Consider the following 23,124-nt stretch of genomic DNA (forward strand, 5'->3'; position numbering starts at 1 on the left):
GCAAGGAATTGCTACTTTATTCATGCCAAACGGCTCATCACTGATCGATCAACAGCACACCAGCTGGTGGCTCACATCACAGAAAAAAAGTCCTTGATAGATTTTTCTTCAGGCGACTGACTGCATTTTCAGCCGCAGCCGCTATTTCGAGTCCGTCCTCGCCATCATCGTGAGCGCCAAAAAAGCGGCGCAGCAGGTCTGCCGCATCCAGCACTTGTGCAGGCGTCGGTACGTCGGGTTCGCCAATATAAGGCTCCGGGCTGTCATCAACACATTCATCACTGTCGTCATTAGGTACCCCTGTCACCACACGCACAATTTCTGCCTCCGTTAGCACTTCCTTCGTCGCCGCGTCAGCATCGGCACTGATGTACGTGCAGAAGGTGTCACAGTCGGGCACAACGCCGGCGTCAAGGAGAGCGTCCCACGACGCTAGGGCTTCGTCGCCAACAGCACCCTCATTGGCGGCAGCACCGAGATCTTCGCTGTGAGTGTCGCTGGTGATGCCAAATGAGGCATGCGTGAAGCAATTGGCGATTGTGCTTGCCAGTACAGCCATCCAAGCAGCCTGAAGCATCTCAGTCTCCATGTACAAGTCGATTGTGGTCTCGCGCTTCATGCTCACATTGAGCAGAATCCGGTCGATCACACGCTTGTGATGGCCTGACTTTTCATGATAGTTCATGATGAGTTTCATGATGAAAAAGTTTATAACTCCTTGGTCGAGGGGTTGCACAACTGCAGCGAAGTTTGGTGGCAAGAAACATTGCCACTGTGTTCAAAAACATAGAGCTATGTAGCTATGTGTAGTGGGCCACGCAGTTGTCGAGTATGAGACGTATCTTCCGGTTCAGCTTGCCCAGGCGCTCGTCCCACTCCCGCAGCCATTGCGCGAAAATCTCTCTCATCATCCAAGCCTTACGGTTGGGCACATAACTCACTTGGAGCTTTCGTTTGCCTTTGAAGCATCGTGGTGACGCACTTTTGCCAACCATGAGGGCCAGCACCTTTTCCGGCCTATCCATGTTGGCACAAAGCAACATGGTTACATGGACCTTGCCCAGCTTACTGCCCTGGCAGTGTTCACCTTTGAGGGCCAAGGTTTTTTGCGGGAGCATCTGGTAGAACAGGGCTGTCTCATCCGCATTGCACAAATCCTCGGGTGTTAAACAAATCCTTGGCACTGTATTTTTCTAGCAGCTGTCCAACATTTGTCTCCACCCATGCTACTGCAGCTTCGTGGTTGACAGACTGCGCTTCTTCGCTGACAGCCCTGCCGATGATGTCGTGGCGCTCCTTGAAATGCTGCAGCCAGCCCACACTCGCCACAAAATTGTCGTGCCTCATGATGCACCTGAAGCCCCTTGCTTTGTGCTGAAACAGTGCCCCGCTCACAGGAGTGCCACTTGCTCATGCGTCCAAAAACCACTTGAAGACCGCCTTCTCCACAGCTCCGAAAGTGGGGGCTCGCAGCTTCTTTTTGTCACCTTTTGCGCCACGGGCGACAGCACTGGTGACAGCTTCTTTGCTGCTCAATATCATCAACAGTGTGCTCAACGCTATGCCGAAATCTACGGCCACTTTTTACTGCTTCACACCGGACTCGACAGCTTTCAGCATAGCCACCTTCTGCTCGATTGATATTGTTTTGCGCTTTCGTTTGCCGTCAACAATCTCCTTTCTGGCGGCAGGAACAAACCAATAGAAACACTCATGTCGTTGATGCGCACAGAGGCAACGACAAGCAACAATAAACTGCAGTCGGCACCGCCCCACGCATGCAGCGGAAGGGCAGGCGGGTCCACCAGTTCCACGGGAAAGTGGAGGCCGGGTGACGCGCACGGGAGACGCGAACGTCGCGCGCTATAAGACATTGACCTGACGGATACCAAAATGGTCAGTAAATGCTTGTTGTGGAAAAAAAAATTTGCCAGCGATTACGTTACTTCCTAACGCGAAATTTGAGCGCAGCTCTTAAGCTGTTTCAGCTTTTCTATATACTTAGGCAACTAATTCTGTCAAGACATGTATGTACAGTGCTCACGGAATGAAACGCGTCAATTTAGGGCTAAGTAATGCGCATACTTTCGTTTCAAGCAGCTGCAGTTCATGTCACATCGACGTAATTCTGGCGCATACACTTACATCGGAGTCCTCGTCACATTTGGTGACCAAATTCCTAGCGAGATGACATGGTGCTCTCGCATACTTTGCACATATGTAGGGTTCTACTAAATGCTCCGTGTCCCATTTCATTCTGTGAGCACTGTACAGTTACAACTTTTTATTCCTCACTTCTTCAAGAAACACTCAACTCCCAGTTCTTAATTGTCATGAAGGTAGCTTTGTGGTCGGAGAAATAGATCAATATATGCTAGGCTTGCTGCACCAATGCCTGGTTCGGCGTAGCGCACCTCTGTATTCTGGTGGCAACGGCACTGGGCCTCTGCTCGGGCAGCTCGCTTAGCAGCAGCGGCAGATTAAAGACTTCCAGCGGTTGCCTCGCCCATGGCTGAGAAAGAACTGGCTGAGAATGAACTACTTATATAGGCAGACGGATTTTATCATAATACAGTCGAACCTGGGTATATCAAATCCTGATATAAAAAATTATTGTGTATAACAAACAGCTGTAAAATCCCCCTGAAGAATTTTGTATCAAATATTTAATTTCATATATAGAATTATAAATATATTGAACTACAGTCACCGACCGTTTATTCGGACCTCATGGGGACTGCGGAAATGTCCGAATAAACAGGTGTCCGAAAAAGCATATTAAGAAAAAAAAATGAAATCTTTTATTTCCACGCACTTATTCGGGCTCGGCAGTAAGCTTGAAGAACTCGTGAGTGTGCCGTTGCACGCTGTTCCGTTTACGCGCAATCAGATAAGCCTGAATCTCGGAGAGGGTCGAACGGTCACTATAGGCAGCTGAAAGCACAGTCACTGCTTGTGCACGCTCCGCATGCGACGGCAGCGTAGCACATGGTGCGTCATCTTCCGACTCGGAGTCATCGTCCGGCGGTGCAGCATAGAGAATGGGTGCAGCAGAAACCTGACGAATGATCTCGCCGTCGTCGAGTTCTGCACATGTCAGTACAGCAGTGTCAGCCCCTGTGAAACTGTCAAATGAGACTTTGTCCGGAATCGCAATGCAACCACTGCGCAGGTCTCGGCAGAATATTTTCCGCGTCAGTAGGGAGCACATCGGAAGGCGACAAATCTTTGGCCTCCCGGCACCCGCTTGCCGGCATTCCCCAGTGCAGTCTGCGCGGGCACTGTCGGCGCCATTAGACACTTGACGCGATGTTTCCGTACGCCGCATTGAAACACCGAAACCTCGACACAGCACACAAAGCAAACACCACCGTGCCGACACCAGTCGCACAAATGAAAAACGTGGCCTGCTCGCAGCGTCGTGCGCGAAAGAAACAAATTAGCTGCTGGATTGTCTTGACATGGCTTACTAAGCTGAAACCGGAACTGCTGTACGGCCACTCTATCGAACCAGGCAGAAACGATGATGATGAGCAGGGATTTCCAGTAGCGCCACTTCGTGGGGCAGCAAGGAGGCTCCGTTCAAAACAAAAATGGCATTCAGCAAGTCAAACTATGCGCCGGTTAGAGTCGGTGCATGATGCCCTCGATCGAGTTGGTTCAAGGAGTGTCCGAAAAATCAGATGAGAGGTTGCAAGGTGTCCAAACTTTCGGCAGTTGTTATACATTATGGTCTATGGGGAGAACGGCGGTGCCACGAAGCTGACCGAATAATCGGGCATGTCCGAATTTTTGGAGTCCGGAAAATCGGTCGGCAACTGTATTTCACAATACCCTTCGAGCTAGATATATCCGGGTTCGAATGTATACAGTAGAATCTCGGTGATATGAACCCGGCTGATACGAATTGCGGTGTGATACGAATTCGTAAAATTCCCCCGCCGAAATGCATTGTGTACAATGGGCCAGAATTTGGTTTTTCCAAACACTTTTCTGTGTCGTGCCGGGTGATACGAACTTCGGTACCGCGACCGTCAAGCGGCCACCGGCACAGCGTGCGCCAGTGCCAGTTTGGGATTCCGCAACAGCAGGAGGCCGACGAGGCAAGCGAAGCTTTCTCTCCGTCTAGTTTTTGGGGGCGGCTTCTTCGCCTTTTTCTTTCTACTTTGTTGTTGTCTGAGGCCGCTGCTTGTTGGTCCATTCGCCCTGCAAACCAGCCAACCCAACCCGTCGAGCGCGATTTGTCCTCTCCACATTTCTTGCGGCCCTGTGCACCTGTTCCGCTGGTCTTTCCGCTACAGCCAAGCACGCAGATCGTCACACCAGCAGCAGCTCCCGCTTCTTTGTTCCCTCGTGCGCGATGACTATGGAAGTGCAGCGTGTTGCTTGCATGTGTCGTTTTGCGAGCATTGATCGCGTCAGCCCGAAAGGTACTGCAATCAGTACGATGTCGCGATAGCGGAAGGTGCTGTTTCACCGATTTAAGGAACGGCATGAACTCTCCTACAAAACTGTTTGCGGCGAAGGGAAAAAGGCTGACGCCTCCGTCATTGAAAATTGGATGGCAACCATGCTGCAGTCTTTTCTCGCGAGATATGACGCTCACAATGTTTTTAACATTGACGAGGCAGGGCTGTTTTACAATCTTCATCCCGAAAAGAGTCTCTGCTTCAAGGGCGAGGCTTGCCAGGGAGTACAAAAAAGTGGGCAGCGTGTGACGGTTTTGTTTTGCTGCAATGCTGACGGGTCAGAAAAAATGAAACTGACCGTCATTGGAAAATACGAAAAGCCCCGATGCTTCAAGGCAAGCCGGTTGTTTGCCCTGCACATATGGAGCCAATAAAAAGGCGTGGATGACGTCGGCTCTGTTTGTGGAGTTCGTCACATACTTGGACCAAAGGATGTCATGCAAGAACAGAAAGATTGTTTTGCTGCTGGACCGGTGTGCAGCGCATCCAAAGCACATGACGCTACAGAGCATCCTGCCTGTATTCCTGCCCCCGAACGCTACTAGTCATTTGCAGCCACTGGATGCTGGCATTATCAGAAACGTAAAGCACCACTTCAAAGGTTTGTTGGTGTGCTGCCTCCTTGCGAAGATTGACCGTAAGGACGCAACTATGCAGTATAATCTTTTGGACGCTATGCATTTTATTGCAGTGGCCTGAGAGCGTGTCTCCCCTGCAACCATCGTGAATTGTTTCGCAAAGTGTGGGATTTCTACATCCATAGTGGCCACCACCTCGCAAGTGCCAGATCCAATTCCGGTTGATGTCTGGAACCAGCTTGGTGTTGACTGCAGTGCCGATGATTTCGTCACCGTGGACGACGATCTCGTCACCTGTGATCTGTGCACAGTGGAATACATCGTGGAGGATGTATCGTCGCAGCCTGGAATTTTGACCAGTAACGAAGAAGAAGACGAGTGCCAAAATGGTGATGACCAACCACCGTCGGCAGCCGCAACTATGCATGCTCTCGATATTCTGCGGCGGGCTGTGACATCCGAGACTGTGCGTGAGCACATTACAGCCCAGTTCTACATTTTCGAAAATTCTCCGCTGGCCGACCTCGCGGAGAAGAAGACTCAGAAGGACATACGTGACTTCTTTCCACGTAAATAAATGTTTTTCTTTTTGTGCGTGTCTCATGGTTTCGGGACGGATTTCGGTCGTTTTTTGGTGATACGAAATTTCGGGTGATACGAATTTTTTTGCCTTCCCTTGAGATTCGTTTCACCGAGATTCTACTGTAAACCATCTGTGAGCCTTGGACAATCCGTGTGGTGCGGAACATTTCGCACCAGCCGCTGCAAATGGAGCATAGCTTGGCGCAGCTGCCTCGCTTACTGGGGGGTCGCGGGAGGCAGTGTATAGACGCATAGGAATGTTGCGTGGCGAAGGGATGGCAGCTAGCAAGTAAACTTAAGGTGGCTTTGCGTTTCGGCTTGGGAAGCGCGCACCGTGATCCGCTGATACCGAGCCGGCACTAAGGCAACCGGAGAACACCATGCCCTCTCGCGCGGTTGTGGGCATGGAGGAGAGAAAGAGGAGAAGGGGACATGCAGTGGCAAATGGCGGCGGCTATGCCTTTCAGCTTGGGTAGCACCACATCACTGAGATCAGCTGCCACCAAGCTGGCGCTCTAATTGCTGCCGCACATGGGTGGCATTGGAAGAGGAGCGAAGAGAGCAAGGCTCGCGCCATGTACGAGAGATGGTGCCAGGATTGCGTGCAGCTAGAGCAGTGTGCTGGCCCCGGCTACGGAGCTGGTTATGGCGAGGCACGACGGCGCCACGAAGTGCAGAAAAGGGCGCCAAAGAGCTGTGCTCTAAAAAAAGGTTATACCCATTGCGAGGAAATTTTAGCTTCGTTAAAACGAGGTTTTCAATTCATGGGCATCTATCGGAATTTCAAGGGGAATCACGATTGCTTCGTTATATCCATTAGTTCGTTATATACCATTTCGTTATAACGAGGTTTTACTGTAGTTATGTTTAATTAAACAACTTTATAAGTATTGGCTGCAGACCCAAAGTGTGATACGTAAAGCTGTAGAGCACCTTGAGAAACCTCTCAATGAATTGTTTCCAACACGGTATATCTCACGTGGTCCTTTCTTCCGCGTTCCAAAGAAAGCTCGCGAAATGTGAAAAAATACCACGTGACAGGGCGATTGCGCACAGTTATTGTGCTGCTTTCAAGCGTGTGATGGATGAACAAAGTCGGCTGCAGCGAGACTGGCCCATGACAGGGTGTTATGTCTGGTGTAGGTATCTGGGTATACGGCTGTAATGGGGTTGGGTGGGGAGACGGCGTTAGGGCCAAGATGATTTTCCAGTGACCTTCAATCCGAAAAGTGCCCTTTGACTATAATGCATGTTCGAAGAGGCCACCATCTGCTCCAGTACACATGTGGCATCTCATCGGCACATTTTCCGAGGTTTTCTTGATCATGGTATCAGGGATGGAGTTGCAGACTTGTCTTTGTTTTTCTTTTAGGTTCTCTGATGTTGTGGTTGGTGTCCGGTATACGTGATCCTTGATGTAGCCTCAGAGAAAGAAAATGAGGGGAGGTAAATCTGGCGACCGTACAGGCCAGGCGATGGGTCCATGCCGTCCAATCCACTGCTGCAAGAATACTTCACGCAGGCATTTGCAAGCTTTGTTGCTGCCGTGCGCGGGAGCACCATCATGCTGATACCAAATATCCTTGATCCTAGCCAATGGAACTTCGCAAAGAAAGTTCTCAAGCGCCCCATCAAGGATGTCACTGACGTATCTTTCTCCTGTAAGTGTGTTATCAAAAAACACAGGGCCGATGATGGTGCCACTATAATTTCCACACCACACATTAACCAAGCACTGATATTGGTGATGTGTCTTCGAAACCCAGTAAGGGTTTTCGTCAGTCCACTAGTGAGCGATGTGGATGTTCGTTTGGGCACTACTTGAGAAGGTAGCTTCATCGGTCCACATTATTTTGTTGACAAAGCCTGGGTCCTCTTCCATCTTGATTATAATCCAGTTTGTAAAGTCCTTTCTATATTGGAAATCACGGAGCTCCAACATCTGGTGCACCTGCACGTGTTCGGGATAAAGTTGCCTCTTCTTAAGTACCCTCCACACGGAAGACTGACACTCGAGCTTCAGCACCCACACAACAAGCACTTGCACGTGGGTCTGAAGAAAACTTTGACAGAATATCTGTCTCGATGTCCTGGCCCAGGATTGAAGGTTTATGTTGTTTCTTCGTAGAAGTCCCAGTCTGACTCAGCATTTCATATGCACGCACAATCAGCGTTGAGCTCGGACGCGTACCTGGATGCCAGCGTTGAAACAGCTCCACTGCGCGCCTTCTATATCCACTTGATGCACCTAGAGCCAACACCATCTCCGCTCTTTCCTCAATGGAGTAAGCCATATTTGCTGCTCAACCAAATATTTGGCTGGTTTCAGCCAAATAGCCTTGTTGTGGAGAACATCCAGGGATACGGGTGCTGAGGGGCACTGGATATATTGCAGTTCGCTGGGATTGGTTCAGACGAGCTACATAAGGTACGATCTACGTCCGGTAAACTGGAACAGCCTGCATGCGCACTCTCTCAGGGACTGATGCACCGGTCACGGTGCACAAATGTGAAGCCAGACGCGACCACCCGATACTGCGACCACAAAGCGATGCGCACGTGTGGGGTGCGAGATCAAAAAAGAATGTCTCGTAGACAGTAAGTGTGAGAAGGAGAGCAGACAAGGCCAAGGCGAAAAGAGTCATCGTCTGAAGGAGACATGCGTAATCTTCCTTGAATATAGCCAAGGTTTTTTTTGCCATTACTTTGTTTTGTGCCTGTGTGATTTATCCACTGTTATCGAAGCCCTAAGGTTTAAAGTTGTAGCGTCATCATTAAATTCGAAAACTACTACAAGGTCATTTGTGTACAAAGGCAAAATTGCAGCAGCCATCATCGCCTTCCATCGTTCCCACGCACTTCGCCTTTTCCTTCTTTCAAGCAGAATCAAAATGCTGCCTTCGTCTTTTGTTTTTCGGGGCCTTAGATGCTTTATTGATTCAGCAACGCTTGGCCAGCAGCACGCATTTGCACCGCCATGCTATAAGAGCCACATGCCCAGATACCTACAACAGGCATAACGCCCTGTCGCAGGCTGGTCTCGCTGCAGCTGACCTTGTTCATCCATTGCACGCTTGAGAGCAGCACAATAACAGTGCGCAAGCGCCTCGTCACGTGGTATTTTTTCATATTTCGCTGGCTTCCTTTGGAACACAGAAAAAAGGACCACATGTCACGAAGATGGCAGCCAAACCCCGCTTTGTTGCCATCCCATATACTTGCTTTCGTTAGCGAGGCGTTTTGTCGGCATTTTGAGTCTCTTGTGGCTTCTACGAGTAGATTTGCATTGGTTCAGCACCAAACCGTATTAGTTGTCAATGCCAAACGAAGCAGCACCAATTGGGCCTAATGGCATAGACAGTGTGGCATTGGCCAATGTGGCAATGGGCAGCAAGTCGTTGCCTAATGCTTGCTGCTAATCTTGACATAATGAATCACGTGGGATGGCCAAAAATTGTTCGTTATTCTGAAATGTCGTTATAGTGAAAGTTCCAAAATTAACCATTCCGCCCATCAACCCATCGGTTCATAAGTTGTCACCATTTGAGCTATCCACAAAAACATCTCTGTTCGCTCTCAGCCCATGCTGTTGCTATTTTCCATAGATTCCACTGCCACGCACGACTGCAGCACTGTATAATAAGAGTGATGCGCATAAAGTAGATGCTGATGCTGAGAAAACTACTGATGAGCAAGGAAGCCCCACGTCTCCTTCACAGCACAATGTTTCTTGTTTGCTTGTTTTCCAAATTCCTTGCCGTAGACACCACAATTGTCTCACTTGAAGCGGACACCTCAACTGTTCCAATCCACAAGTGTACGTAAATTACAGCGTCCAGAAAGTGCAGAGTGTGACCGTGTGGCTTCCCTGCAAGTACGGAGGGTACATTTCTCCGCGCCTCCCCTACTCCTATGGCTGCTTGATTGGCTCTTGCAGCATCATTGGTGACTCAGCAGTACCTGGCAACCTTCATTGCTGAAGTGATGAAAGGTGTACCCTGCAGGACCCTGGATTGAGGGACCCTCTCCACAGCTGCAACTCTTATCTTTTTCAACAAACTGTATCTTCTCCGCATGCTTAGCTAGTACGGCTGCAGAAAGAAGCGTGAAAGAAAGAGGTGTGTGCAGAACGAAGGGCAAAAGAAGGAAACGATGCAGTTCCATTGCTAGGCGACACTTGCCTATTCGGAGCATACGCTCGCAACACTCGATGCATCATTGCTACCGCAAAATGCTGTAGTGTCTTGCTTCCCTCTGGGGCTTGGACAGCCTGCCTGATTTCCTCACGGACAACCTCAGCTAGAGAAAGTCGTGGTACCAATGCCAGAGTCACCTAAAGCTTTTGGAGCTCTTCTTGAACAACAAGCCTGATGAGCTCCTGCAAGGCATCAGTGTTGTCCAGGAGTAGAGCAAAAGGGTTACACGATAGGGTCGCACGTTAGGGTCACGCGATAGGGTCGACATGTCTTGGTTATACTGCCTTGTTCGCTGCTGCAGTGCCTTTTCCATCGATGTGGCTTCTGCAAAAAACTCTGCAACGATCTTGATGGGTTGCGTATAAGGCCACCAAATAGCTCTTGCTTGACGCCGTGCATCAAGTTTCTTAACTTCTTTTCTTCTGGTTTGGATGGATCCATGCATCAGAAAAGTCGGCACATATCTTCCACAAACACTGTAATGCTTTCATTCGGCCACTGTACCCTCGCCTGAATTGCAGATTCAGCTTGCTCCTTGTGATCAAGGCATGCACATGTACTAATTAGCTGTCGTCAGAATTCTTCCCATGACAATAGGGCCACCTCATGGTTCTTAAAGCATGTCCGCACATACCCTCGAGAGCAAAGTAGGCGACGTGTAGGTCACACTCTAGAGTCCAGCAATTCAATTTGGTGACACGCTCAAAGTGATCGAGCCAGTCTTCAGCATCCTTGAAAGCGTCCCCATGGAAGGATTTTTGGATTTGCTGCTGGTTAAGGACGAGCTCGGTCGGTGCAGTTGTGGTAGAAGAAGGAACTGATGTACTCATCCTTTCAACGTGATTGGGTAGAGGCTCGTGCTCAGGTGGTAATCCTTGAAGTTGATGGCATGTCCGTATGTGAACAGGAGTCAGCTCGACCAAACTTTGTACTGGGCTTGTAGATGGGGTTCGATAGCAGGTACCCCCACCTCGACCACAAAATAGTATTGTAGGGTAAAGACGGGGGCTGGCAAAAAGGATGCTGTCTCTTTAATGGCAGACCAGAAAAAGAATGTGCAGCTAACACGCTTCATCGTCTTTCATGGCGTTGACTTTTGCACGTGCCATCTTGCGGTGTGGAAACCCCACATTATCGTGTCAATATGTCATACTTCTCTCTGCATACAACTATATTCACTATTCTTCCCTCGACAAGCGTCAAACATTGTCTTCATCCCTCTCACGTCACTGCATCAATATCTCATACTGCACATCTGTCTAAATTGTTCACAAGCTATGCATAAAGGCAAAGGCCAAAGTAGTGTGCAAACATAAACATTGCATAAAATTACATTTATATTGTTGAAAATTAGAACAGTTGTGTGCGCCACATTCAGCTGTGCAGAATTTAATTAACCACTTAGCGAAAGCTTCACTTCCCATAGGTTCCATCATGTCCACTTCTATTTTATGTGGCTCTTGTGTTGAAGAGGCTCCAGGACTTCTTCAAGTTTCTTGAAAGCCTGTTGTGCTCCTTGAGGCCAAGACGTTTGGAACCTTAGGCAGAGTTGTTACTGTTGTCTTTCTTTATTTTAGACAGCAGCAACATGTGCATTTATTGTTGTATTGTTTGCCTTTCGTGCAGGCAAGTTCGACAGTGGAACCTCCAATAGCATTGTGTACGACACTGCAGACGCCGGGCCATTTGAGGTGCTTGAATCAGTGTCATCGAGTCCGAAGCGCATTGCCACTTGGTCAGACATGTACATCGCTTATGCAACCATCCCCGGTTACACGGCACTCAAAAACAACAAAAAAGGTTCATGGTTCCTCGCGGCCGTCTACACGGTCTTCAGTGAACACGCCAGTACCATGCACTTGGAGAAGCTGATGCACCGCGTCCATGATGCCGTTATGAGCTGGTCCTCCCATGACGGCAGCAAGCAGACGCCCAATGTGGAGTTGCTGGGCTGGAGGAAGAAGCTGTACTTCAACCCGGGCTTCTTCGTTGAACGCAGGCCAGAGGAGCCCGAAGTATTCCACACTGCCTTGTAGATTATATTGTGTGTGTTGACCATATTTCAAACATGCCAGGGCCTTGACAATCACCCTCTTTCGTGAATGCAAAGTGTGCCTGCGAGAATTGCCTCACCCGTGCTTGTTGCCAGCCTTGCATAGACAGCCGCTTCAATGGGATCAGTATACCCGCTGGTGCCATTGATGAAAAAGAAGTCCACATGACCTGAATAGCCTAGTTCCACTTTAGTTGATTTTGTAGCATTTGCAAATGTACCAACAACTGTAAGATTGCGGTGCCCAGTAAGCTTCATGGATGCACTGAGCTTGAACTTAAGGTGCCATTCGGCTCAGCTCCATTAAAAAACAATCCATGTGGCGCTTTTTCACCATTTTGCATGGGAGCTACATAACATGAAGAAGGCTCAGTCTCTTCCTAACATTATACTAGTAGCACAGAATGTGCTCAAATCTGTCAACCCACTCATTGCAGTAGCTTGCTTTTATGCGTGCAGGTTATGTTATCTAAGCTTGGCTGAAATGGAATGGAAGGGTTCTATAACTAAGGTAAATCAATTAACTGTGAGGTAACCCCTTCGAACTGTTGTGATTTGAAATAGCTTACCAACTTGCATACAAACCAAGGCCTCTTGTTTCTAGACTGATGCGTCAAATGAGCTCCTCGTGTTATGTATGGATCCCAACAATCTTCAGGCTCATTTTGCACACCCAGTCACAGTTTTGCTTTCAATATACTATTGCCGACCGATAATTCGGGCTTGATGGGGACTGCCTAAATGTTAGAATTATTGGTAGTCCACAGTATTGGACTTGCCAAAAAGCAAGTGAACCATTCCACAAGTAGCCAAAAACACAGTTTGCCATGCTTTCGGATGACCACTTTCAGGAATACTTTCACTTATGCAGGATTTTGTGTGACTAGTGTAGCATATATCGGCATCTGCGAGCACCAGCATTCTTGGCACAGCACCAAGCATGCTGTTTCATCATAGGGCCAGGAGCCTGTTTTCTGTCGGCATATCTGGTGCTTTTCATGGGAAATGTTTCAAAGGTGAAGGCATCTTTGAAAGTGATCGTCTAAGAATATGGCCCTAGGTTGTAAATGTATTGGTGCACGCACGTACGCTTGCTTGCCATCTGCTTAGCCCACATCTTGACCATTGTCTTGCTGTTGCCACAGATAGACGAAAGAAAAGTCAATGAATGCACCAAGTCTTCATCCACTGGCAACATAACAGAAGTTAACCACGCTGCCATAGCTGTACAGGGTCAGGTTTCTTTTTTCACAAGTCATTGTCCGCCACTTCCCTCACCCAGTCACCGCCCTCGTCAGTGCAGATACCGAAGGTTGAGTTAGTGCTGCCTGAAACAACTTGAAGAAGTCACCAGGACCATGTTGCTATTTAACACATGAAACAACAAGCGCTGAACACACGGAACCAACACTGGTGGTACTCGCACTACAGTGCAGCTGTACAGTGGCTTCCCAGGTTTGGCTTTGCTTGTTCTGCGGTTTGGGTGCAGTTGGTACTACCTGGTAAGCTTCGCTGGTTTCGGTTTCGAGAAGATGCTGGTAGCATGGCTGATGAACATGCCACGGTGATGCTGGCGCCACATTGAGGCCAAAAGATAGCTATTTCTACTCGATTCAGTGGTGATTTAACGTATGATCATGCAGGTGGAGTCCGAATTATTGAACGCCGTGCTTTAAGGTGTCCGAAATTTCAGTCGTCCTTATGCAGTCTATGGGGCCAAATGCAGTGCTGCGAAGCAGTTCGAATTATCAAGCATGTTCGAATTATCGGGGTCTGAAATACTGGTCAGCGATATGTTGTGGATTTAAGGCATTGCTCATTGTGTAGTTAAACATGGGTGCCACCCTGCGGGTACCTGTGCACCGTCATTCTTTTCTCAAAGCTCATGTTTGGTGTCTGAAAAGCAGAGCTGCATGATGGCAACTGCAAAGACAACCTGCACGCTGCCTCATTTGAAATTGATGGGGGGACATTATGAGTGTCCCTTTTGAAACAGGGTGATGGCTCTTGCCACTGAGGAAAGGTGTGTTAGGCACCATCTATCTGCAGGGTAACAAAGCTGTCCAGTTAATGAGGATGCAGTACAGTTCTGAGGAAGCTGCTGTGGCAGTATGTTTTGTTAGGTAGTGTTATAACGATGGCCTATTCCTTTTTTCTTTCATTTTTCAAGTTGGAAATGATACCTTGTGTTAAATTCTGTACTAATGTAGGGTATCTGTGGTATGATCAATTGTTGGAGGCAACCTGCAAGTGTGATTTCGAGAGATTACTGTATTTACTCGAATCTAGAGCGACCTTGATTATAGGCCAACCTCCGAAATTTGCGAGGCCAGAAAGTTATACAAAACTTTCTTCGAATGTAAGCCGAACAAAGAAAGACAATTTTATTGAGAAAAGAGCAGGCATTTTATTACACAAGAGCACTTGTTGCAAGCATATCCACTGTTCATCATTCATCATTCATCATTGTCATCTGTGACATCGCTGTGCTCTTTGTCGCTGACTTCTTCTCCTAGTGACAATCCTCGCTTCCACCAAAAGATTTCGAAATACTGCACTTTCGGATGCTCGCAGAATCGGTTTCAGCTGGAATTTCATCTCATGCTGCTGCGATCCAGTTCGCCAGCTGGCTAAGCAAAGCATGCTTGATACTGGTAGAAGTGAGCTGATGCTCTTGCGATGCCAGCCATCCAGTATAACGTTTATACGAGACCTATCCTTTAATGGCAGTTGAAGTTGGCTCGTCATGCCTTCGAGTATAATCGCTATGTCTGTACCTCTTTGCGAAAACACGGTCTTTCTATCAGTCCAGCGACCACGGTAGCATTCGAGAACAAGAGTTACTCCTCGCACAGCAGGGCTCCTGCATGGCATTGCCAAACCGTATTAACCCATTTCTCCTCCATTGTGCTACTCGTTTTACCATTCTTGCGAATACGCACGACGAGATTTTTTGCAAACATTTCTCCAGCTGGAAGAGTCTTGCACTTGAAAACAATGCATGGTGACAGCTTTCACTCATCGGTAGTGCAGCACAACATTACCACTGTTGGTTGCTTTTTGTGCCCCGTAGTTGTGAGTTTAACTTTTTTGGTGCCCTTTTCATTAATCATGAACACCACAGGGATATCAAAGTAAACTGACATCAGGTCACCGTTCCCAATTTGACCTCGTAGGTAGGCCTTCTCCAGCTTTGATTACATAGTGCAGATATGCAACGAGCTTCTCCTCAGAGTCACTGGGGAGATTTTGACTTACTGAAGCCGAAACACTTCATAAATTGTGTGGCCCCTGCTGGCCTTGAACTGGATTCGTGCGACACCTGGCTTCGTGCAACAAGCCCAGAGATTGCAGATGAGGTGACTGGCCACTTGTGTCAATTGGAAAGGGTTAAGGGAGGAGGAGAGGTGACAGCTGCCAGAGACAGGCGTGCTCATAAATAATGTTGCATGAGCGTCATGTCCAGCTGTTGCATTGAAAAATTGTGCGTAACGGTGTGACCATTTTGTGTAATGTATAGAGTAGTAACAGATCAGATTCTTTTGAAGAATCCTTTTTCAAGAATTGCTCTGTCTCATGATTAGATGCACAATTTTATTCACTCTAAAAGGCTGTCATAGGCAAGTTGTTGGACAGCACCTGGGTGTTGCAAAGCATGATTTTCAAGTTCTACCTGCTTTAGGTTTTCTTCTGTTCAGCTAATGCTGAACATGTAGTCATGGAACTCAAAGGCTGAAATCAGTGACTTTATTATATTTTTTTCAATCACTTTGATTTTTATCCATTTACTTCAGCATAATGCTAGGCTCTAGGCTTTGCGCTGATAAGTAAACCAAAGACTGAGCAGCTATGTGAGGTCCACTCTTTCTATTTCGGTTCCTTGCCAGGATAACTGAAAAGTCTGCCCTTTATCCAGGCGTACTTTCATGGACAATCCAAATGTGAAAAAAGTTAGACTAACGGGATTGCATTTTTTATTCTCTAGGCTTAGTTTGTGGTTTTTGCCATCTTTGGTGACTGGATATGTGGCCGTGCAAAATTGAACGCATCAGTTATCAATTTGTGAAAGATGTTGAACTGAACTGAATTCTGGGGTTTTTCATACCAAAACCATGATTTGATTATGTATGAGGCATGCTGTAGTGGAGGACTGCATCTTAACATTGAGAAACGTCATACTTCCTTTCTGTAGTTCATTTTTCCATGATAGTACCAGTATTCTTGATAGGTAGGGTAATTGTCAGCCCAGATGTAACAACATCTGGTTATGCTAGCAGTTGAACTTTCACGTTTCTTTTAGTATCACTACAAGTGGAAAGCACTCAATGTGCGAGGCCAATACTTTGTTAAGCTGTTCCTGGTTTGCCTCGTCATTTAATCATACTTACTTTCTTCTGTGCCATACAGTGCTCACATGCGTGAGATGCTGCTTACTGTAGCCAGCTAAGTTTGATGGGTTCCTTGGGCCATGTACTGCGCAATTTTGTCCTTTGTGGCCACATAGCTGTCATACTGCAAAGAGGAACCCGTGTTTGCGTTGTGTGCAATGCAGCCTGTGTAGTGTGGTACGGCATATCTTTGTCATACTACGTTCTCAAAGTATGGTCTGTACAGGCAACAGACATGGCATTGTTGTAGCTCTATTGCATAGTTCTCATTAATAATATTATTCAATTTGTTACGAGTTCAATGCTGCTGGGAGCACCATAGTAATGTGCAGTACACTCCTCTTAACCCTCCAAATGTAGTTTTTTCTTTCCTCAGTCCCTTCCAGGCTTTTTTCTTGTGTTGGTTTATAGTTGCAGTCCATGGCTACATAAAAGCTGGTCTTTTGTTGTTGTTTTCTCCCAGTTGAGTATCTATGGACAAATTATAATTTCCTTCATTTGTCCTTTCCTTCAGTTCAGTGCTCTAAGCCTGTGAGCTTGGCGTCCAGGGTACCTTTCCCCATTATTTAGGCATACAGTGTTTGACGAAGAAAATCATTAATTTGCCTTTTCAGGCGGGGTGTGCGAAAATCGTGTGCAGCATATACCCTTTAATTCTTTTAATTGCATGTGGAAGCAGAGGAAACATTTTTTTCAAGAAATACCATGGAAAATTTATTGCTGCTGTATAAAGATTTCTTTTGCTTTGGATAGGCAGGATTGTGTATGCTCAATTAATAAATTCAAGCAGACCTTTTATTGTAAGGGCTAGCAACATGTTCTGATTGCACTGTGTGGTATTTTTTGAATGTGTTAGGGCTGTTGCGTGAAATAACGAAATGTAAGAGTGAGAAACTGAAATGCACAACTGACAAATGCAAATAAATATGTGTACAACTGTGAGCAGAGATCTAAGGCTGTGAAATTTCCCTCACTGTGGCACATTTTTGCCGACTCCTTTGAGACCTGTTGCATGTCGAGAAGCTCATTTCTGCATGGTTGTTTTTTGTTCGTCGAACCACTCTCAGAGTGCTACTGCCCGTAATTGCAAAAAATAAAATAAAGAGGACATGAAATCTAGAGTTTGAAAATATTAGCCACAGTCATAACTATGTACTGTCCACACAAGAAAAGCATGAAAAAACTGAAGTGCAAAAAATATGTGCAATGCATAGTAACTGCTTAGTAGTTTATACAAGTGGTCTGCTAGCTTCTGCTGTCCTGTTGTAAGCAATGCATTGGTCATGCAGGGACATGCTTAAGACTGCTTACAGAAATAGTAATGTGTTATATGCAGAGAAGTTAAGGGGGACCTCATATTTCATTAAAAGTAATGCAGGTGCATATTTGGCTTTGAAGAGTGCAGTGATTGGAAACAGTCCTGTTGAGCTGATGTACGAAATAATTGAGGCATCTTGGATTGCACAGTGTAGCAAAAACTGTATCAGCAATTTCAGAACCAGAATCCATTTTGTTGTGATGAATAGAAAGACAGGAGGAGGCCCCAAAGTCAAACACTATAAGGGGATCTGCTCGAATTGATTTCTCATTGTCAAAAGTACATTAGCTGTCTGTCTGTTTATCATCATCATCAGCCTGGTTACGCCCACTGCAGGGCAAAGGCCTCTCCCATACTTCTCCAACTACCCCGGTCATTTACTAGTTGTGGCCATATTGTCCCTGCAAACTTCTTAATCTCATCTGCCCACCTAACTTTCTGCCGCCCCCTGCTACACTTCCCTTTCCTTGGAATCTAGTCTGTAACCCTTAATGACCATCGGTTACCTTCCCTCCTCATTAAATGTCCTGCCCATGCCCATTTCTTTTTCTTGATTTCAACTAAGATGTCATTAATTCGCGTTCGTTCCCTCACCAAATCTGCTCTTTTCTTATCCCTTAACGTTACACCCATCATTCTACTTTCCATAGCTCGTTGCGTCGTCCTCAATTTATGTAGAACCCTTTTCGAAAGCCTCCAGGTTTCTGCCCCGTACGCAAGTACTGGTAAGACACAGCTGTTATACACTTTTCTCTTGAGGGATAATGGCAACCTGCTGTTCATGATCTGAGAATGCCTGCCAAATGAACCCCAGCCCATTCTTATTATTTCAGTCTCATGATCCTGATCCGCGGTCACTACCTGTTCTAAGTAGATATATTCTCTTACCACTTCGAGTGTCTCACTACCTATCGTAAACTGCTGTTCTCTTCTGAGACTGTTAAACATTACTTTAGTTTTCTGCAGATTAATTTTTAGACCCTTTCTTCGTCTTTGCCTCTCCAGGTCAGTGAGCATGCATTGTAATTGGTCCCCTGAGTTACTAAGCAAGGAGATGTCATCAGCGAATCACAAGTTACTAAGGTATTCTCCATTAACTTTTATCCCCAATTCTTCCCAATCCAGTTCTCTGAATACCTCCTGTAAACACGCTGTGAATAGCATTGGAGAGATGGTATCTCCCTGCCTGACGCCTTTCTTTATTGGGATTTTGTTACATTCTTTATGGAGGACTACGGTGGCTGTGAAGCCGCTGTAGATATCTTTCAGTGTTTTCACATACGGCTAGTCTACACCCTGATTCTGTAATGCCTCCATGACTGCTGAGGTTTCGACTGGATCAGACGCTGTCTCTTAATCAATGAAAGCTATATATTAGGGATGGTTATATTCCGCACATTTCTCTATCACCTGATTGATAGTGTGAATATGGTCTATTGTTGAGTAGCCTTTACGGAATCCTGCCTGGTCCTTTAGTTGACAGAAGCCTAAGGTGTCCCTAATTCTGTTTGCAATTACCTTAGTAAATACTTTGTAGGCAACGGACAGTAAGCTGATCAGTCTATAATTTTTCAAGTCTTTGGCGTCCCCTTTCTTATCTATTAGGATTAAGTTAGCGTTCTTCCAAGATTCCGGTACGCTCGAAGTCATGAGGCATTGCGTATACAATGTGGCCAGTTTTTCTAGAACTATCTGGCCACCATCCTTCAACAAATCTGCTGTTACCTGATCCTCCCCAGCTGCCTTCCCCCTTTGCATAGCTCTGTCTGTCTGTTGAGTGTGGTTCATTTCTAGGGACTCCGGCCATTTCTCGTGTGCTTTGTCTTCAACACAGTTGATGTATATCAATCCCTCATTAATGAAGCTTACATGACCTTGTTTCCTGAGCTGTGTTAGAGCTGTGTTAAAGGACACCTACTGTTCTTTATTTTTCCTGAACCTGTGCATTGTGTGTTTGTTGTCGACCTTGTCATGGAAGTTATGTTGTGTTAAGAACAGCCTAGCCAACTGTTTTTTTTTTTTACAAACAATCAGATTCGTTTATTTTGGTAGAGTACAAAAATTGACTAGAACAAAGAACATAAAATCCGTCAGTGCCTTGTTCTTTACTTTTCTGCTATTACATTCTGCAATGAATGTCATCCATCTTGCCCAACTACTAATGCTCAAGCGTTGTTCGCTCACAATCATGCTCAAGAGAACAACATGTGTGGATAGGTTATGTGATGTACAATGTGAGTAGTTCAGACTGCAGCCAAAAATGTACCTTGATCACAGTGATGTGCCTTAAAAGCCTTGGTTTTGATGCGTGTTTATTTCTGGACATATTATAGGTTCACTGTATTGTCATCTGTACCTGTTGATGTGTTCTATCTGTGCATTCGTGCAACTAAGACTACCTTCTGCTGTGTGATCGTGAAAGGGCCACTTCTCACCACTCAGCACTTTGTAGACATCTGTACTGTACTTTGTTGGCTCCTGTGAATATGCGCATGTATATGTCTGGACATATTTTTTATTGTTGTCTGGCCATTGCAAGTGTTAAATTGATAGCCAAAGCGAGAGATGATAACATTTTTTTTAATGCAGTAAAAAGGGGCAAGTTCTGTTTAATTTTAGTGGGCTGCTTAATCCAGTAATCCTGTTGTTTTTCTCCTCAATTTACATTATTCGCCATGAGCGTTGCTTATAAAAATACAATTGCAAGGGAGATAGTTGTTCCAACTGTCCACTCACTTCCTGCAGGTTTTTTGCACGACCTTCCTTACCTTGTATATTTTCACCAGCAGAACAGCATGTCATAGTTCTGTGATGTCAGGCTTTTTGTGCAGGAGTGCCTGCATCCCCTACTGCACCCTTTTGTTCAACAGTGTTTTGTGGTGCAGAACAGTCTGATTCTGTTTTTAGTGAGTTTTATAGTCATTGATGTTTTTCTGTAGTGCAGTCAGTAGCCAGGTAGTTCATTTCAAACATATTCAGCTTACCCACCATCGGAGTGAGAAGCAAGCATTGCAACCAGCTAAAACAGATTGGCAAACGTGACAATGGTGTCATGCATATCCCAGTTGCTTTTTACTGAGCTAGTTCAGACCTTGATGCTGTAAGAAGCCACTGGAAGTATCCATCATCCTTTGTAACTGGCACAGATATATTTTAACAATAGCTGCTGACTTACTAACTACTGTAATACCACTTTCTTCACAAGAAGTGCAGTGGAAACATGCTATTGGGCACATTTAATTATCAAATTCTCACTGTCCTTAACTGTAGTAAAACACCACATTCCCTTAGAGCTTGGTGCTGTTTTGCGGACACGAATTGGTCTAGTGCTGTGCATGCAAGGCGCCTGCAAAGACCAAAGGCACAGGAAATTACGTCTGTGCTTGTTCTACTGCTTTTTACGCACTGCTGTGGAGCTTGTCCTTGTCATGGTGAACAAATGTGTGTGCATTTGATTTTAGGTACTTGAGGATTTTATGTTGAGTGTCAACAAAGGCTGGCTGCTTTGTTGATACCCAACTTGCCTGCACCAGTAAAGAATGTGGCCTTTTATTCACACAGAGCTCAATTTTATGTAAGTTATCTTTATTTGGACTGAATTTTAGTGGGGATTTTCTTCTAATGAATATAGAAGAGTGTACTTGCAATTTTCACTTTGCTCTGAGGATGGAATAACAGTGTATCAGTGCTTAGGTGTTTGCAAAGTGAGAATTTATTATTTCCAAGGTGCAAGATCTCATAACCTGCTGTGCAGTGTTGTGTATCATGACTTTAAAAAATACTTGTGCCTTATTACAAGTTCTATGTGCATGTAAATACAAAAATAAATAAAGTTTCCTTTTGATTTGTTACGTCCAGTGTATTGCTGGGCCCATGAAAGCATTCTTGGCATACATAGGCAGAATTAACATTCATTTGAGAGCCTGAACCACTGCTCTAAGGACACAGACACCTATCAGACATTTTATGTGAGAGGGGAGGAAAGGCAGGGAGATTAACCTGGCTGAAGCCAGTTTGCTACCCTGTGCTGCACGACAGGGAAGAAGGAAAGTAACAAGAAGTGACGTGCGCACACTAAACAGTGTTCACTTAATATACAAAGACAGCTGCACACCCCAGTCGTAGGGCTTTAATAGCTTTCTGTGCCATTGACAATTGGTCGAGTCTATGGTTCCACAATCTTAGGGTAGCACAAGATGTCTCTGGTACGCAAAAGAGCAGTAGCAAAGGATGCAGATGATGGTCTGACCACTTATGCTGAATTTGCACGAGGCACTGTCTCATTCCGAGAAGAAAATAGTAGATGTCCGTAAATCCAACACAGCCACAAGAAACAGTAACAGTAGCATAGCCAGAAAGCAGGCAACAAATGAGATGACTTCTTTCCCTCGCGCATCGAGAATCCCTTTGCCATGACAGCAGGATTTATTTTTAATTTTTTTTCTCTCTCAGAAGCATGGCCTAAGCAGAGAATAAGCTGGCGTTCGTGAAGCAATTTCCGTTTACCTGCTGACATAGCCGTGCATATGCTCACAAATCCGACACTTTAGCCTGCCCACTGCACTCGTGTGGCATCCAAAGGGCGAAGTTCCTTTTTCGTCAACGTCCCGCCAGCTACACGGACCCATTTTCTTTTCTTGCATATAATCTGCACCTCGATAATAAGCTGGGTCATTGATTAGGATTACGAGTCGGAACAGTACAGCCATCAAATTTGGGAGTGCGCTTTTTGCTGTGCGCACGAGATCAGGCCCCGGACACTGGAGCCGCTTTGTCTCCCTGCACCGCAGCCCAAAATTGCACTTCACGCTGATCAGCAAGAGCATTCTCTTCGTTAAAAAAAAATGTACTCTGCTGCCGATGACGAACCTCGCAAACTTTTGTTGCACAACATTTATTCAAATCTAGAAGTAAAAAAAAAAAACTGAGAAATAGCGCTCTATAACTTTCGAATATGAAGCTGCACGAAGCAGTGATCGCGAGCAGAAACAAGTCAAGCCCACAGTCGTACCAGTTTCTGTGTTCTCACCAATGCAGCTGCATGCGCTCTTTTTAGAGCGCAGCTCTGGAGCGTCAATGTTGTCCCTCGTAACCGAGCGAACGAATACAGTGAAGGATGAAAGCGGAGCACAGAGGGAGTTGAAAGACGTGGGAAGGAAAGCTGAGGAGGAGGGTATGGCGAAAGCGTGAGAAGAAAAGCGTAGTGCGGCGACGCTGCGTGCTACCAGATGGCACCAGAGTAGCATGCGTTGTTTGTATGGAAACAATTGAGTTTGATTTCAGGTATTGCCTGAGGCGACAGAGGCTCAAGCGCTGCATGAGGGGAGGTCTGTCTGGGGCGGCTGCTTTGAATCGCGCACACGCGTCACTCCCTCTCATGATCTCCCAATTAGCAAGGCAGTCGCAGAACACCGCTCCGTTTGCCATGTGCTGCACGAGACAGCTTGTCCGCGCCAGCCAATACATATAGTGCGAAATGAAAACACTTGTACAGCTGCGCTCAATTATCGCAAAAGTAGTATTGTATTCGTCGGTGAAAT

At 46.2% G+C, this 23,124-nt stretch overlaps 1 protein-coding gene across 2 annotated transcripts in view; it reads left to right on the top strand.

Moving 5' to 3' along the window:
• The window catches only part of LOC126524376 (caspase-7-like), a 161,786-nt gene that overhangs the window by 45,861 nt on the left and 92,801 nt on the right, over positions 1–23,124 (top strand). The window contains exon 6 of one of the 2 annotated variants that reach the window (XM_050172708.3): positions 11,452–21,435. The exons of the other annotated variant lie outside the window; for it this stretch is intronic. Within the exon in view, the coding sequence (XP_050028665.2) occupies positions 11,452–11,861 (410 nt within the window). The 3' untranslated portion in view covers positions 11,862–21,435. Of the gene's footprint in view, positions 1–11,451; positions 21,436–23,124 lie in introns of those variants that run through there. 2 annotated transcript variants of the gene reach the window in all.

This window comes from Dermacentor andersoni, chromosome 3 (assembly GCF_023375885.2).
Source record: "Dermacentor andersoni chromosome 3, qqDerAnde1_hic_scaffold, whole genome shotgun sequence".
Lineage (NCBI taxonomy): Eukaryota > Metazoa > Arthropoda > Arachnida > Ixodida > Ixodidae > Dermacentor > Dermacentor andersoni.